Genomic DNA, 17,080 nt, shown 5'->3' on the forward strand with positions numbered 1-17,080 from the left:
GAACAATGCATGTGGTCAGTGCAAGGCAGTCATGCGTACAGCTTGAAGAAGGCAGGGTGCATATATACCCAAGACTCGTTAGAAGATCAGTGGCTAGGGGCGCCTGGGGGGACTCAGCCAGTTAAGCATCTTACTCTTGATTCTGGCTCAGGTCAGGATCTCACGGTCGTGGGACTGAGCCCCACAACGGACTCTGTGCAGACAGTGTGGAGCCTGCTTGGGATTCTCTCTCTCCTTCTCTCTCTGCTCCTCCCCCACGCTCTCTCTCTCAAAATAAATAAACTTAATAAAAAAAAAGATCAGCGGCTAAAAACCAGAATTTTAGAACCAGGAGAGAATTTTGTCATTTGTTTTGTTCACTGATGTACTCTCAGCTCTCAGAACAGCGCCTGGTAAACACAGTTAACAGCGGATGCTGGGTAAACACTTGCGGACGGAAAGAATGGGTCCAATCCAGGATGCAGTAGGGCTGGCTCGAACCAGCTTGCAAAAGCCAACTCGTGCATTTTCAGGCATTTTGAGAGCTGGCCGTTAAATACAGCCATCAGTAAGAATTACATTACATAACCTTACAGTGAAATAAATTAGATATAAATCACATCTATAAGCGTATGCACGTTATTCGAGTCGTAACACAGGTGTGACTGAAAACCCACCAGTTCCTGATTATTTTACTGTCATCTGTGATCCGAGGTTATCTGAGACTGTTACATCCACTTGGGAGACACGCTGAAATAGTACCCTTCTGTGTATCACTTCCCAATTCTGTGCACCCACGCGTGCACGTGTTACTAAACGTTTGCCCGCACGTGAGCGAGTCCAACCCCAAGCGTGAAAGGAGGGCCCGAGGACAAACGGCTGCGTGTGGTGTGTGTGTGCCTCATCTCCTCACTTCTCTCACCTGGTTCGTGCCTACCTTGCCTTCAGGAGTCAGCTCAGGGACCCTCAACATTTTCCTGACATCTCTTCTCCCTTAACGGCATCAAGTGCTCCTTCCAGACATCTCATGATCTGCTCTGATTTCCAGCATTTCATTGTTTTGTTGATAGCTGCTCGACTACCCCACCTCTACTGTAGACCGTAAACTCCTGGAAGGTGGTGAGTAAGTATTTCAGCTCCGTACCCCCAGCATCTCACGGAGGCCTCCAGCAGCTTCACAAATACAGAATGGATGAATGAGTGGATGAACGAGTGGGTGGACGGACGGATGGATGGATGGACGCACGAACCCCGCTTTTGCCCAGGAAGCAGGGACTAGTTCTCCGAAAGCAATCCGAATCAACCCAGGATATGAGAAGCACTGTTAGCCCAAGGCTGCCTGCTGAAGCCCCAGGTCCAGGTTAAATTAACACGGCTTTCACTGGCTGTGGGGGACGTGGTAATAAGACTCTGCTTCCTGCCACTTTGCTATTCAAGTGACGAGCAGAAGCAAGGCCTCGGGGAAAGACCTGCCTATGTGCAGATGCACAATTGGCCAGGACAGTCCAGCAGCAGGGGAGTTCAGCTCTACACATTTATTCATTCTGTTAGCAGTGTTAGCTCAAGATCCCACCAGGGAAGAAAGTCAGGCTTCGGGAAAGTCAAGCAAATGCCCTCTTATACTTTAACAACTCGAACTTTCTCCCTCAACAGCAGGGATGCACAGGGGTCTCTCCTGCCCCAGCCTAAGAGTGCTGATGCTGTCCAGTGGCCGGAAATACTCAACCAATCAACAGTGGTAACCGATCGGCTTTCGAAGGCACAAAAGCACTGTGTTGCCGGGAACAGAGAAGGGCCGTGGAGTCAGAGACGGTGCTCCAGTTCAGGCTGTGCTCTGCAGGGACCCTGTGATATGGGACACATCCTCCTCTTGTGTGAGCCTCAGGGTGTCCTTTCTCATAGAACTTTCCTTTTAATGAGACGAAGAAACGGAACACAAAAAACACCATCAGACTGCCGCGAAAAAGAACGAGGTCCTGGTACCTGCTACCACGTGGATGAACCTGAAAACAGGAAGCCGGGGGAATAAAGCCAGTTGCAAAAGGCCATATGTTCATTTACATGAAATGTCCAGAACAGGCAAATCCAGAGAGAAAGAGAAAATAAATTAGTGGTTGCCTACAGCTGTGCAGGGGATGGCTAAAGGTGGTGGGTGTGGCTCGACTGTGACAGACACAACTCCGTGAATATATTGGGACCACGAAATTGCGTAGTTTAAAGGGGGTATTGTATGGTATGTGAATTGTATCTCTGTAAGCTGTCATCACAACAATAAAATCAGATAGTAGTATGTGCTATGTAGATTATTAAAAAAAAATGCATGGTTGGGGCATCTGGGTAGCTCAGTTGGTTGAACATCTGACTCTCAATTTCAGCTCAGGTCGTGATCTCTCAGGTTGTGGGATCGAGCCCCGTGTCAGGCTCTGATCTCCGCGTGGAGCCTGCTTGTGATTCTCTCCCTCTCTCTCTGCCCCTCTCCTCTGCTTGTGCTCGCTCTCTCTCTCTCTTGCTCTAAAAAAAATGCATGATATCATAAGTTAGTGGGTGGCTACTTCTGGCCAATCAGTCCCAGGGGAAGCGATATTTAAACTTGAGTGACAGACAGCCCAAGCACGGTCCCCCATCATTATCATGGTCAACAACCCAGACAGGTCCTTTTAAAATCCCCCCGCGATGCTCACAGTGAGGGAAATGCTGACGGCCAAGGCCCTTCCCTCATAATGATGGGCAAATCATATCAACCCTCTCGGGAGAGCAACAATTCTAATGATCGCTATTTATAGCTTCCCAGTGAGAAAAACAAACACCCCCCCCCAAAAAAAAAACCTGTCCTCCACGCCATCAACCCCAGTTTTGGTTTCCGTATTCTTCATGTGGTTTGGCCCAAGACCTGTTGCTCTGTGCACCTCTTTTCCGAGGGTGAGAACCACAGCACAGAGCAGCGGTGGGTGTCAGCTGAGACGCTCCGCCGTATCGCCCTTCTCTGGGGTCCACCCGTCTTACAGCAGAGCACCGTGTGGCTCGAAATGGAACAGCATGACGGGACGTATCTACGTGCTCCGGGGTGGACCATAAGCACCAGATGCCGCGTCCGTGACATCTGTCTGGAGCCGTCCGCAAACAGCCTGCGTCATCACAACGGCAGGCTGGCGCTTCGAGGACTCCTCCCAACCTCCCCGGGCTCTTCAACCTGCACCGGGTTGCTCCTGACAGTAACTGGAGCAGGGGTTTTCCACTAGCAACGCTGCAGATGCAAATCATTTCGTCATTCTCCACCTACCGAACCCGGGCCCCGAAGGGACGGAACCGGGACACCGGTCTTGACAATGAGATTCGGCTGTGAGTCAGAGCTACCTCTGCGCCAGACCGTCTGCTCGACCTGACAGCCTCCCAAAGCTCACGCGGTTCTGATAACACCCTGAGTTCAAGTATACACAAACCGACTTACTTTCTACGGGTATTTTAAGCACAAAGTGTGGGCAAAGTTGAGTCAGAGGGACAACTCGAGAGAGAAAAAGTAAAACTGAACCTCAGTGTCTCTTTTACCCCGCTCAGTGCTCAGCCCTGTTCACGCTACCCTCCGTGTTCATTGACTTTCTCCGCCTTCCCGAACTACGACGCCTTCTTCTTCTGCCTACTTGCTCTCCTGTGAAAAGGATATTTGAAAATATGCTCTACCTAGGCTTTCCTGGCCCTGGGGCAGCAGTTCTCCCACCTTAGCAAGCCAAAAAATCATCTGAGGGTTCGTTCAAAGGCAGATTCCTGGGCCCCCCTGACCAGGAATTTGCATTTCTACCAAGTTTCCAGATGGTTCTGATCTTACTGGTCCAGGGACCTCACTTTGAGAACCATTGCTCTGCGTCCTTTGGACCAATCATTCAGGGAAAAAGACATAAATAAAATTTTTTTTTCTACCGCGGTTAAGAACCCAAACCTGGCCAAAACCAGGGTTAAAGTCTGGAATCTGCCACTAATAACTGCATGACTATAGGCGAGTTATTTAACCTCCTTTATTCCTTAATATCTCATGAGTAAAGAAGAGAGAAAAACAGCTTCTACCTTACAGGTAATTTTAAGAACATACATGACTTAACGGCGGGGTTCCCTAAATTTAGCAATACTGTCATTAACCCTGTGTCAATCAAAATCCTGTCTTTAGCAAGAGTTTCTAAAAAAGGTCCTAGGAGGAACAGTCACATCTTCTTTTTAAACCTAAACATTTGATATTGGATTGTTCCTGGCTTGAGGACAGAAGCTTTAAGAAGTTTTCGGGAAACAACAGTAAAAGGCCACCCAATTAAATAAAAAAATATGCTTAGAGAACATATTTAATCACCTGGTCCCAGTTGGTATACAATGAATTCAGTGAATGTGAGTATGAAGGAGCTCTTAGCATAGGCACTGAATAACTGTAGGAAAAGGAGAAAATCCAGAGCTCTAGAGCCCCCCTAAAACCAAAGTCTGCCCCTCCCCCACCTTGGGGAGCACACACTCTCCTGGCCAGCTCTCCCTTTAGATTCGGTAGGATTTTGCTTATTAGCACCTAAAAGGGGGTGGAAGGGAGGTCCACAGTTTCGTGATGTTTATGGTCTTGTGATAAACTGTATTTACAAGTCACTTTAAACTTGTAATAAAATTGTATTCTTTCTCTCCTAGTACTGATATATTTTTATTATGTTCAGGAACTACACAAAAGAATATAAGGTAGATTTGAAATAAGCCCTATACACATTTCCTAGAAAAAACAAAGGCAAAGAAATAGAACTTTCAACACGTTAATAATTTCCTTCCAGTCTTTTTTTTAACGTGCATACATAATGTGTATTTAACACAAATTGCGTGATTGTTTATATGTTGTGAAGTCATCCTCTTTCACATTTAACATATTGTGAACATACCTTAATGTTCCTACACCCTACTATCTTGCACACGCCATTTAATGTCTATGTCACAGCCCATTCTTTGCGTGTGCCATTCTTTATTTGTTCATTTCCCTAACCATTTTTAAAAACGTTTATTTATTTTGAGAGAGACAGCGAGCAGGGGAGGGGCAGAGAGAGGGAGAGAGAGAAACCCGAGCAGGCTCCACACTCAGCACAGAGCCCAACTCGGGGCTCGATCTCACGACCGTGGGATCATATCTCAGCTAAAATCAAGATACTCAACCGACTGAGCCACCCAGGTGCCCCCTCCCTGACCATTTTTTAAGTTACCAGATGAGACCATGGAATTAAATTCTGACCGCTCTCCTTCATGACGTTTCTTTTTTTCCTGCTAACCACAATTTTTATTCTGGGACCCGCTTTAATCAACACCTTTTCTGATAGCCACTATTTAAATGAATTTTAAAATTTAATTTAAATTTACATGTCAAATTGGATCTTAGAATGACTCAAAAATTACTTTCAAATTGTACAACATCAGAAACGTAGATGAGTTGGTAATTTTGTTTTTACTTAGAATAAAAAACAAAAAGCAGTCTTATCTTCACATTACTGTGCATCTACACAACAGACAAATCTGTAGCCATTAAAAAGAAAAAGGTAGACAGATCTTTGTGAAGCTGTTTTGAAACAATCCTAAGAACAAGGGGCCACAATTACTCATCTACACACGCACACAGGGACAGCTCATCGCTGGGGTGGGTTTAAGTATCACCTATCCACACTCTGATGCTTTTCAAATGGATACCTGTAACTCCAATCTGTCCCCTAAACCTCAGGCTTGTGTGTTGAACATCCCACCTCTACCTACATGCTAGGTAGGCATCCCTCACTGAACACGTACAAACCTCAACTACCGCTTTTGACTGTTCGCTCCCTCCAATCTCTTCCCCTTCCACATAAATGGCTCATTCTACCTGTTGCTTTGGTTAAAGAAGAAGGTGAAAAAACCTGTGAGACTACCTTCTTCACTCTGTCCTATAGGATTGCTCATCCATCAGCAAATCTTGTTTTTACAATCTTCAAACTGTGCTGAGAATCCCTACTTTTCACCACGTTCAGCCCGCCATGTTGGTCCACGTCATGGCACTCACCTGAACACCAAGATGGCTGAAATAGCTCCCTAATGTGTCCTCCTGCTGGCACCCTTATCCCATCTACCACGAATCTTTTCCAAATAGCAGCCAGGGAGGTCCTTTCAAAAGTGAAGTCAGCATATCTCACCTTTCTCCAAACCTTCCAATGACTTCCCAAACCATCGCAAGAAAAATCCAAAGTCTTTATCATAGCTATAAGGTCACATAGTGCCTTGCTTCTAGTTACTTCTAGACCACACCTCCTACTCTTCTCCTCCTCACTTTATTTGCTTCAGAATCACAGCCTCCTTGACCTTGAACATGCAAAGCATGAAATGGCCTCAGGACCTTTGCACTTAAAGTCCCCTCTGCCTGGAACAGCTGGCCCTCAGAAATATTCAAGGCTTACACCTGACTTCCCTCAGTTCTCTGCCAGAGTATCAACCCATCAGAGCAACAAACCCCCATCATTCTCTCCTGCTGTACACTGCAGTGTTCCTCACAGCATTCACCGACTCGTGTTATGGATTTATATGCCTATTGTTGATTGTCTATCCCCCACAACAATGTAGCAAATTCTTTGAAGACTGAGGACTGATTCTTGTTCTCTGCTATACTCCTGCTTCCTAGAATAGGGCCTGCCACAAAGTAGATACTCATATTTGTAGAATGAATGAATGTATTACTAAACAGACATGTTTTATATCTAATGAGCGATACGCGTTCTGGAAGGATACAAAAGAATCCGGCAAAGTGCTTTTGAGAACGTAAACTGGGGATACAGTTTACAGGGTCTGGGGTGATAATGCACAGGTGAGAGACTTATTTTACACTCCAGGTACCTCATGCAAGATTTGCAATTTTACATCATGTGCAAATCAAATCCTCAATCGGAAAATCTCCTTTTGATACTAACGCATCTCAAAATAAATCACAGCTTCCTCCCTCAACCGCACACCATCCCATTCACTAGTTTCAAGAACTCTGCAGCTGGGAATGGGGCACTGAGGACTACGTGTAAGGACCCCACTCCTCTACGAACAGGCTTGCACAGAGCAAACATCTCTCTACTTCCTACACTGGAGTTTCCTTTTTTAATGTTTATTTATTTTGAGAGGGAGAGAGGAAGAGAGCGAGAGCACAAGCAGGAAAGGGGCAGAGAGAGAGGGAGAGAGAGAATCCCCATCCTGACATGAAGCGCGAACCCACAAACTGTGAGGTCATGACCTGAGCAGACACCAAGAGTCGGGCCTCTTAAGGGACCAAGCCACCCAGGCACCTCCCTAGCCTGTAGCTTTACAGGCCCTCCCCGTCCCCAGCCCTCACTCCTTTGGGTCTTCTCCAAATGAGACGTAGGAAAAAATGAAAGCCAGGAGCAGTTACAAGGAGACTAGAGAAGAGCTGTCAAAGAAGCTAAAACATAATTTCAAATCTCTAGCCAGAGACAAGCACTTCGTCTATCTCATGAATAGTAAATCTGTGTTGAACTGAATCTTAAAATGTTAGGTTTTTTCTTAAAAATCCAGACCAAATGTCTCCCTTCAAAGAGACCAGTGGTCTTTGACAATACTTAAAAAAAGAAAAAAGGCATCAAAACGAGCACGTGTTCGTGGAGCGTGCAGTCTGTTTGCCGAGTCTGACAGATTTCTGAGGTTTATCAAATACACTGTAAAGTTCCAGCAAATAGATCTTGTACGGGTTAGTGTCCAATAACTAGACACCCGCCAGAGCGGTCTCCTCAACCGACGGTGTATGTCTTCCTATGCATCTTTGTATGTGTGCATGCAGGACGGCAGGGCATGCGGCCCCATGCTGTGCTGTCTCTGGCTCTTGTTCCAGGGATCAAGGAGCCAGCTCCTCAGAGCCACTGGAGGCGTTGAGAGCCACTTTGAGAGCAGTGAGCAACTCGCTTGAGAACTTACTAGACATTCTGCAGACCTGCGGAAACACGGGAGGTAGAGCCCCGTGACCTGTGGCTCACTGAGCCTTCCAGGTGACTGCGATGCACTCTGAAGGTGGAGAACCAGTGCCCCCGGTCTCCCTTCCCCAATCTCTTCCCCTCTCCCCTGCGCCCAGCCCACAAACACACTAGGGCCCTAGAAGGCAGTCCTGTGCTTTCTGCCTGCAGAAAAGTCCCCACGATTGGTCCTCCCTTTCAGTGGCCACGGAATACATCCTGAACCTTCCACTCCTGTCCTGACTCCTCACTTACTAATTCTGAGCTACCAAGTCTCAGTTTCTCCCTCTATGAAACTGACCTAATAATGCTACCAACGAAATCCAAAATACTCCAGTATTTTGGAAGGCAGTATAGCGATACCTATTTAAGTTCTAAAAGACTTAACAACCTTTACTTCAGCAATCCCGCTCCTGGGTTTAGAAAATTCAGCTAAATACATTATAGCTCAGACACTCAGTTAAAGTTATCATATATAAGAGCATGTATATAAGGATGTGTGATGTGGTATTATCAGTGGCCCCCAAAATCTGATATTCCCAGAGACAGGCTTAATAAGGCGGTATTATATCGAGACCCTGAAATATCAAGCATTCCATTAAAAGGAATGAGCAAGAGCAAGGCTGGCAAACTCTTCTGTCAAGGGCCATATAACAAGTGGCTTTGCAGGCCAGACAGTCTCCATCATGCCAACGAATCAATTCTTCTGTTTCAGTGTGAAAGCAGCCATAACAACACAGCAATGGATGGGCAGAGCTGTGTTCCAGTAAAACTTTACTTACAAAAACAGGCATAAGCCAGATTTTGCACGTGGACCACAGATGGCTCACCCTTGAATCAGACCTATGCTATGTGACTTTTAAGTATGGTATTTCTCAAATCGAAAGCACAATGAGATACCACCTCACAAATGGCCAGAATGGCCAAATTTAACAAGTCGGGAAAGGATAGGTATTGGCGAGGCTGTGAAGAAATGCGAACCCTCTTGCACTGTTGGTGGGAATGCAAACTGGTGTGGCCGCTCTGGAAAACAGTGTGGAGGTTCCTCAAAAAATTAAAAATTGAACTACCTGATGATCCAGCAATTGCCCCACTAGGAATTTGTCCAAAGGATACAGGATTGCTGACTCAAAGGGGTACCTGCACCCCAATGTTTTATAGCAGCACTATCAACAAGAGCCAAATTATGGGAAGAGCCCAAATGTCCATAGACTGATGAAGGATAAAGAAGATATATATAGGGGCGCCTGGGTGGCGCAGTCGGTTAAGCGTCCGACTTCAGCCAGGTCACGATCTCACGGTCCGTGAGTTCGAGCCCCGCGTCAGGCTCTGGGCTGATGGCTCGGAGCCTGGAGCCTGTTTCCGATTCTGTGTCTCCCTCTCTCTCTGCCCCTCCCCCGTTCATGCTCTGTCTCTCTCTGTCCCAACAATAAATAAAAAACGTTGAAAAAAAAATTTTTTAAAAAAGAAGATATATATATGTATAGATAGATAAATATAGATATAGATATAGGTATAGATATATAGATATAATGAAACGCCACTCGGCGATGAAAAAGAATGAAATCTTGCTATTTGCAACGTGGATGGAACTGGAGGGTATTATGTTAAAGCAAAAGAAATCAGTCAGGGAAAGACAGATATCACATGATTTCACTCATATAGGGAATTTAAGAAATAAAACAGATGAACACAAGGGAAGGGAAGGAAAAATAAGATAAAAACAGAGAGGGAGGCAAGCCATAAGAGACTCCTAAATACAGAGAACAAACCGAGGGTTGATGGGGGGAGGGCGGGGAAGTGGGGGATGGGCCAAATGGGTGATGGACATTCAGGAGGGCACTTGGGATGAGCACTGGGTGTGGTACGGAAGTGACGAATCACTGGGTTCTCCTCCTGAAGCTAAGACTACACTGTGTGTTAGCTAACTTGAGAATAAAAATAATAAGTACGGTATTTCTATTAGGGATTTACCATTAAGTGGGAAAAACAAGGGGGCATTTTAAGAAATCTGTAACAGCACCACAATTTTATAATAGAAACGACTCTCAAACACCCGCCTTCTACATGTACCTGTGCGTGTCAATCCACATGTGTCTGTAGATAGGGATTTCCATATGGGATTATACGGATACAGACAAAAACATGGAGAGAGGAGTACAAACTTCTAACCAGATTTAGGAGATCCTAAGGAGGGCAGAGGAGGAATAGACACAAATAAATCACCAAGAGAGAAACTACTATAGTGCTTAACCATCCCTATCATCATAGTTTTGCAGTTAGTTAAATTCTACATACATGTGTTTCTGTAAAAATAAATCAAATGGGATCCAAAAACCAATCCCTATCTCCTAGGCTAGCTGTGAAAATTAAATGAAATACAGCATGCAGACCCTCAGCACGGAGCCAGATGGGGCCACTCATTCCAACTCGAATTATCCCTCTGTTAGACGAAGCTCCTTTGCTGGGTTTGCCGCTAACACACTGCCCGGCTCCCAGTCCTGCCTCTCCCCTTACCCCTTTTGGTGAATTCTGTACTGGATGTTCTTTAGTTCACTCATTCATTGCATCCGTTTACATGCTCTGGGCATCACCTGTAAGTCATGCACTCATGCTAGGGGCTGGGAACTTAAAAATGAATGAAACTCAGTTCCTCCGCTCCCCAGGATTTTAGAGTAAATGGCCAGAGAGCTAAGGCCAGCTTTGGTCACATGGCCCACCGTCTGCCTCCACAATGGCGCTCCTTCCTCCACCAAAGGGAATAGACTCTCTCATAAGCAAAGCTCTCCCTTTCCGCAGGTGGGGAGGTCAGAGGGTTGGGGGGCAGTGGTGGAGAAGATTCCTTGTATGTGCTCACAGGCCTAGTGCCTGGCATGATTCCTGGCATACAGGAGGTATACAGTCAGATGTGGTTCGGTGACCGCATCGCTAGGTGAATGAGAAACCTCTACAGTCTAACACTCCCTTTGCCATTTTATCCTTTCTCACGACAAGTCAATGATAAGAACAGCTCAGGCTGATTTGTATTAAGTAGGTGCCAGGCACTTTGGCAAGATATCACCTGCCCCAGCCTACCTGGCAAGGTGTGTACTAAGGGTCACTTGCGCAAAGACACCGAGCTGGCATTTAAGACCCGGCCTCTTTATTACTCCACAGCTAAAGTTCATATTACAATCCTGTGTGTTCCTCTAGAAAGCACCGAGGATATTATGAAGGCCTTAAAGCCTTAAAGGATGGGCTCAAATCCTGTACTTAAAGGTAGAAGGCACCTGAATTCTATTCCCGAAGCTTAGGGAAATGGCAACTGGCTGAAAGCCTAGGCTGCCAGGAGAGGGGAGTGCCCCTGCCATCTTGAGCCACAGAATGTACAGTGACTCTACCAGGCCCTCAGACCCCCACCGTCCCAGGGGCCTTCTCTCAAGTGAAAATCAGCAATCTGCCAAACATGTGGTCTTCCTCGGCTTCCTAATGAAACCCATTCCCATGGCTGCCTGATCCTGATTCCAGCTCTGACAGATGTTTGGCAGAAATCACCCAAAGGGCTGTCTTTCCTTCCTCTGACTCCTCTCCCTAGTTCTGGCATCTGTGGGGAAAGTGATGGGTATTCCTATCATCCAAATGCTACCGAGACATCACAGATTACTGAAGTGTCAGGGAAAGTGGAGACTTACCTAGTGAAGGTTAGAAAGAGAAGGAGAGACAGAGACACAGAGAAAACAAAAGAAAGTGAGGAGGAGAGCAAGACTGCTTTCCTGCTAAGGAAAAACACCGCAGAGACACCTACTTGGTGAACAGAACTCGCTAAAACAATGCCTCCATTGTCACCCACAGCCTGATAAAGCAGACTGTTAGTGAAATCAACCACTTGGGGTCACATTTCCCAGTGAAGCATTTTGCTGAACACCAGATGCACTCAAATGGTTATTTTCATGGGGAATGAAAGTGACATGCATCAATTTATTCAGAGTCATCTGAATTCTCAGCCACGTGCATAAAAGAAAATCACTGCTCCCTTTGCTTCTGGTAACTTTTTATGCCTCCTTCCTAAGGAAATCCTCTCCCCACCCATACATCTGTCCTACCTTTAGAGTAAATTCCTGGAAGTCCTATTGCTGCATAAAGAGACATGCGAGTTTAATTTTGATAAATAAGGACAAATTGTCCTCCAACGACATTGTAGCAAACTGAGCTCACAGAGCTCAATGCTGCATGCATCAAGGGGTAGAAATCATAACTCCTTATCTAAACTTTAAGCTCCTTTAAGAGGCAAAAGGCTTTAGGGGCACCCGGGTGGCTCAGTCGGTTGAGCGTCCGACTTCGGCTCAGGTCATGATCTCACAGTTCGTGAGTTCGAGCCCCACGTCGGGCTCTGTGCTGACAGCTCGGAGCCTGGAGCCTGCTTCGGATTCTGGGTCTCCCTCTCTCTCTGCCCCTCCCCTGCTCATGCTCTGTCTCTCTCTCTCCCCTTCAAAAAAATAAATAATAAAAACATTAAAAAATTTTAAATAAAAAAAAGACGCAAAACGTTTTCCTTTTAACACTTATGTTCTCCATAAGACTTACTACAATGCTTTCTTTGCAAGAAATAGATAGGTGTTTCCATAAAAGCTTTTGAATCATAACTTTTAGGCCAGGATGTAACAAGGGTTTACATTTAGGAAGGTAAAAAAAGCTGATGATTGCTTTAAGCAATACACAATAAACAAAGAAACAATAAATAAAAGAATGAATACATAAAGAAATCCACAAGTTAACCAAATTAACCAGAGCCCACAAAGAGGAAAAGAAATAAAACCTGATTTTTCTGGGGCGCCTGGGTGGCGCAGTCAGTTAAGCGTCCGACTTCAGCCAGGTCACGATCTCGCGGTCCGTGAGTTCGAGCCCCGCGTCAGGCTCTGGGCTGATGGCTTGGAGCCTGGAGCCTGTTTCCAATTCTGTGTGTCCCTCTCTCTCTGCCCCTCCCCCATTCATGCTCTGTCTCTCTCTGTCCCAAAAATAAATAAAAAACGTTGAAAAAAAAAATTAAAAAAAAAAACAAAACCTGATTTTTCTGAGGGGTAGGGATGGGGACAGAGGGCAGGTTGAGCTGGGGGAAGGGTGTTTATACAAATGAAACCGCAGCAGAGAAGAGTTTATTTCAGTGTCCAAATAGTAATGAAATTGATTCTATAATTTACCTGATGCTCTCTCTGTTGAAAAAAAAAAAAAAAAAGAAATAGTTTATGGCTTTTTAAAATTTCTTCTAATGTTCATTTTTTTTTTTGAGAGAGAGAGTGTGAGCAGGGGAGGGGCAGAGAGAGAGGAAGACACAGAATCCAAAGCAGGCTCCAGGCTCCGAGCGGTCAGCACAGAGCCTGACACGGGGCTCGAACACACGAACGGTGAGGTCATGACCTGAGCCGAAGTCAGATGCTTAACCAACTGAGCCACCCAGACGCCCCCATGGCTTTTTAAATTAGACTACGAATTACTTTGGTTTCCAGACTTGTGGAAGAGGGTCACTTGCATTCTCCAAATTCATTACACTTCATTTGCAGAACCAGGTTTGGAAGTCAATCTATCAATTAGGCAATCAAAAAAAGAGGTGGCAGGGAATAGTTCAGAATAACTCTCAAACCTGGGTCCAGTCCAGGGCTCTGGAACACGGGGGAGAAATTGCACCCTGGGGCCTCGACGATGTCACTACGACCGGGGGCCAGGATGTCACCCCCGGTGGAGCCCCACCTACAGCCCCCCGGGGACAGCCTACTAACTTAGTCTTTCTCCACCTTGTCACTCGATTTGCCTTGAAGGAAATTCTAAAAATGACAGGCCCCAGCGAGGAATGAGGAACATCCCACACACCGCCACTCCTTGTTCCAAAATTAGACTTTGTCACAGACACTGATCTCCAAGGTGGCAAAAATAGCAAGCTGCTCGAGGGAGTCCCGAGCTGTCCCGGCAGAGTCCCCGGCAACTACTCCCGCAGGGGCAGCGGGCAGCTGGTGAGCAGACAAGTTCTTGCTGCTGAGTCTCATTCCACAGTGGGTCGTTCCCCTGATACTCCAGCCACCCCCCGCCAGCACTCCCTTGTTGTTCTCCCTGCAGAACAGCAACACACTGCGTTTAAAGCGCGAGAACTGGAGCGAGGAATTTGGAGACAGGATATTGCCATTTGGGGCCAAAACTACCCCAAAAAACGGGATTTCTTGTAACAGTCACAGCGATTTCCAAAAGGCACACTCTAAGTTGATCGACATTTCTGAAAGGCACTCTGATATTCAGGGTAATTTGAAAGCACGAAGACAGCTCTTGGTGGGGACATTCAAGGGACAGAAAAGCTTTCCAACGCTCCAAGGGAGTGAGGCGCTGTGGCCAGAGGCAGCGGGTCAGGAACTAGACAAAAGGGTCTTGGATCCCTGGCTCCCGTAGAAATGAGCTCAGTGACGGCAGGCAGGTGCCTGAGCCACTCCGTGAGGGGTCTCATCTCTCTGAGAAGGACGGTGATTCCTTCCAGGGCAAGGGTCACAGATAATACTCTCGTACTGCGAGCCCTGGGGGGGATGAGCCTCACGTCTGTTCACACTACCTCCTGGAGCACAGAACAGAGCGCGTCGGGCCCCCAGTAAACATTCTTGAATGAACAAATGAATAGGAATGAATGAATGAATGAGTTTACCTTCCAGTCAAGGTGGCGATGAGGGAAAAATGCAAGTGAAGTACCTGGCATATCGTCGGAGGCTTGGTGAATGGTGCTGGCCGCTACGACCAGAGACCCCAAAGGCAGATAGCAGATGGCCAGTAAGCGCCCGGCATTATTAGCCAAACACCCTACAGTGGGAAAGCATTTCAAAGGGTGAAATCAAAGCACTAAATAAATATTATCCCAGAAGGCTGTGTGGTGTGGGGACAGACGCCGTGATGGTGGCCTCCACGGTCTACCCCCCCCCCCCCCGCTGTGTTCACACTCTGTGTGGACCCCTCCCCTGACTATGGGAAGGACTTGACAGCTGATAGGATGTCACTTGCGTGGTTATGATGCCTAGGATTGTGGCCTCCGGCCTGCAAGGAGACTCTCCCTCTTGCTGGCTTTGGTGAAGACAGGCTGTGTTGGGGAGGCCCGTGCAGTAAAGAGCTGAGGGTGGCCCCCAAGCCACCGCCAGCAACAGACTGAGGCCCTCCGTCCTACCGTCACGCAAAACCAAATCCCCCCGTAACCACGTGAGCTCGTGAGTGGATCCTTCCCCATTCTAATGAGCCTGAAGCATCTCAGCCTTGTGAGAAACTGAAGCTGGGGGCCCAGCTAAGCCACGCCAACACTCTTGACCCACAGCAACTATGAGATAACAAATGTGTGTTGTGTTACGGTGCATTGTTGGTGGTACTTTGCCGCACAGCAGTTGAAAACGAACACATGGAGTAATCCAGGCAAGACATCGATTGGCCACAGCGCGGGCAGCCGGTGCTCAGAGAAGGACCACTTGCTGAGAGGAACCACAGGAGAGCTAGGGACCGTGGGGAAGTGAAGACGCCCAATCTGCCCAGGGACGGCGGAGAGTACTGGGCGCATCTGATTGTTACTGCTGCGTGGGGACGTAACATGGGTGCTGTCAGACCTCCTCACTCTTCAAGATGACACAGAAAGCTGAGTTTTATTTGAAACCTCTCCGTTTTTTAAAGGTTGGCCACGAAGTTGGGATTTTGAGAACAGCGGTAAGTTAATCTCATGCAGGACAAAGAAAATAGGTCTGGGGGCTTCGTTGGGAGATGCAGAGAAGAGTGGGGGCTATACCAGGATACTGGTTCCAAATTCCAGCTTCCAAGCTGGTGGCCTTGGCCTTCCATACAGCAGTGGTCGTAGGGTTAGGAAGTCCTTAAAATACTGCTTGTTACACAGTAGAGCCAGGATATATTTTTATTATTATTGATATCATCACTTACTAGTTTCCTATGGCTGTTGTAACAAGTTACCATGACTCAGTGGCTTAAAACAACATAAATCTGTCTTCTTACAGCTCTGGAAACCAAATGTCCGAAGTCAGTTCACCGAGCTAAACTCCAGGTGTTGGCCAATCTGGGTCCTTCTGGAGGTTCCGGGGCAGAATCTGTCTCTTTGTCTTTGCAGCCTCCAAGGGCACCCACATCCTTTGGGTCACCTATGTCTCTCCTCCATCTTCAAAGCCATCAGCACACAAACCAAATCTCTCTCTCCCTCTGCTCCCACTATCACATCACCTTCCGACTCTATTTCCTCCTGTTTCCCTCCCACGAGGACCCTTGGGATGACACCGGGTCTACCTGGATGATCTCGGGTAATCTCCCCATCTCAAGAACCTTAACTTGATCACATCTGCAAAGTCCCTTTTGCCACGTACAATCACATTCACAGGTTCCAGGGATTAGGATGTGACATCTTTGGAGCCATTATTCAGCCTATCCCTACTGCTATGATTGCTGCTGTCGTTGCTGTTATTGGGCCCACAAGCTTCCTCTTGGTGACCTGCTGGGATTCAGGTCCCAAGTCTGGCCCAAACCAATTGACCTAAGGCTACAACTTGAAACTGGCACAGGTCCCGTGGTAAAGCATCTGTCTGTGGAGGCAGTCTTGGGAGTTTTACACCGGAAGCAGCCAACGGTGGGTTTGGGCGAACTAATAATGAGACTAAGCCCAGCAGTTAGCATCACCCCCTTCTCCATTTATGACCTTGACTATCTCAGAGAAGCCAGCCAGCCAGTAGTGGTACGCATGCAATTCCTCGTTGACAATATGTGGATCCAGATGTATGTGGATCCATCACCAGTTACCAGGAAGGGCAGAAATGGAACGCGGGGAGGGTGGGCAGGCAGCGTTGTCTTTATTTGCTTCGTTGTCCTGTGGCATCTCTTTTCTCCCCAAATCAGGGATTGATTTAAGTACACAGATTCTAAGCATTTCTTAATCCCCGTTTAACTTCCTTGAGATTCAGATCCCATTGTGAAGCTTACTCATTTTCATCGAAAACAGGATGCTGTTGCTTAAAAATCACACTCGTTTTATGGCACTCTTTAAGCAGGCAGCAAATTAAGAGCAAACAACATTATTTGCCAGTTAAATTTGTAAAGGGGTGATCTGAACGGATTACTCATATTCCTGATTAATTTTTAGT

The 17,080-nt window shown here is 46.8% G+C and overlaps 1 protein-coding gene across 2 annotated transcripts in view; it reads right to left on the reverse strand.

Moving 5' to 3' along the window:
- The window catches only part of DOK5 (docking protein 5), a 151,544-nt gene that overhangs the window by 13,223 nt on the left and 121,241 nt on the right, over positions 1-17,080 (reverse strand). The window contains exon 7 of one of the 2 annotated variants that reach the window (XM_042930625.1): positions 1,192-1,982. The exons of the other annotated variant lie outside the window; for it this stretch is intronic. Coding sequence (XP_042786559.1) covers positions 1,701-1,982 — 282 coding nt within the window. The 3' untranslated portion in view covers positions 1,192-1,700. Of the gene's footprint in view, positions 1-1,191; positions 1,983-17,080 lie in introns of those variants that run through there. 2 annotated transcript variants of the gene reach the window in all.

The sequence above is a fragment of the Panthera leo genome, chromosome A3, assembly GCF_018350215.1.
Source record: "Panthera leo isolate Ple1 chromosome A3, P.leo_Ple1_pat1.1, whole genome shotgun sequence".
NCBI lineage: Eukaryota > Metazoa > Chordata > Mammalia > Carnivora > Felidae > Panthera > Panthera leo.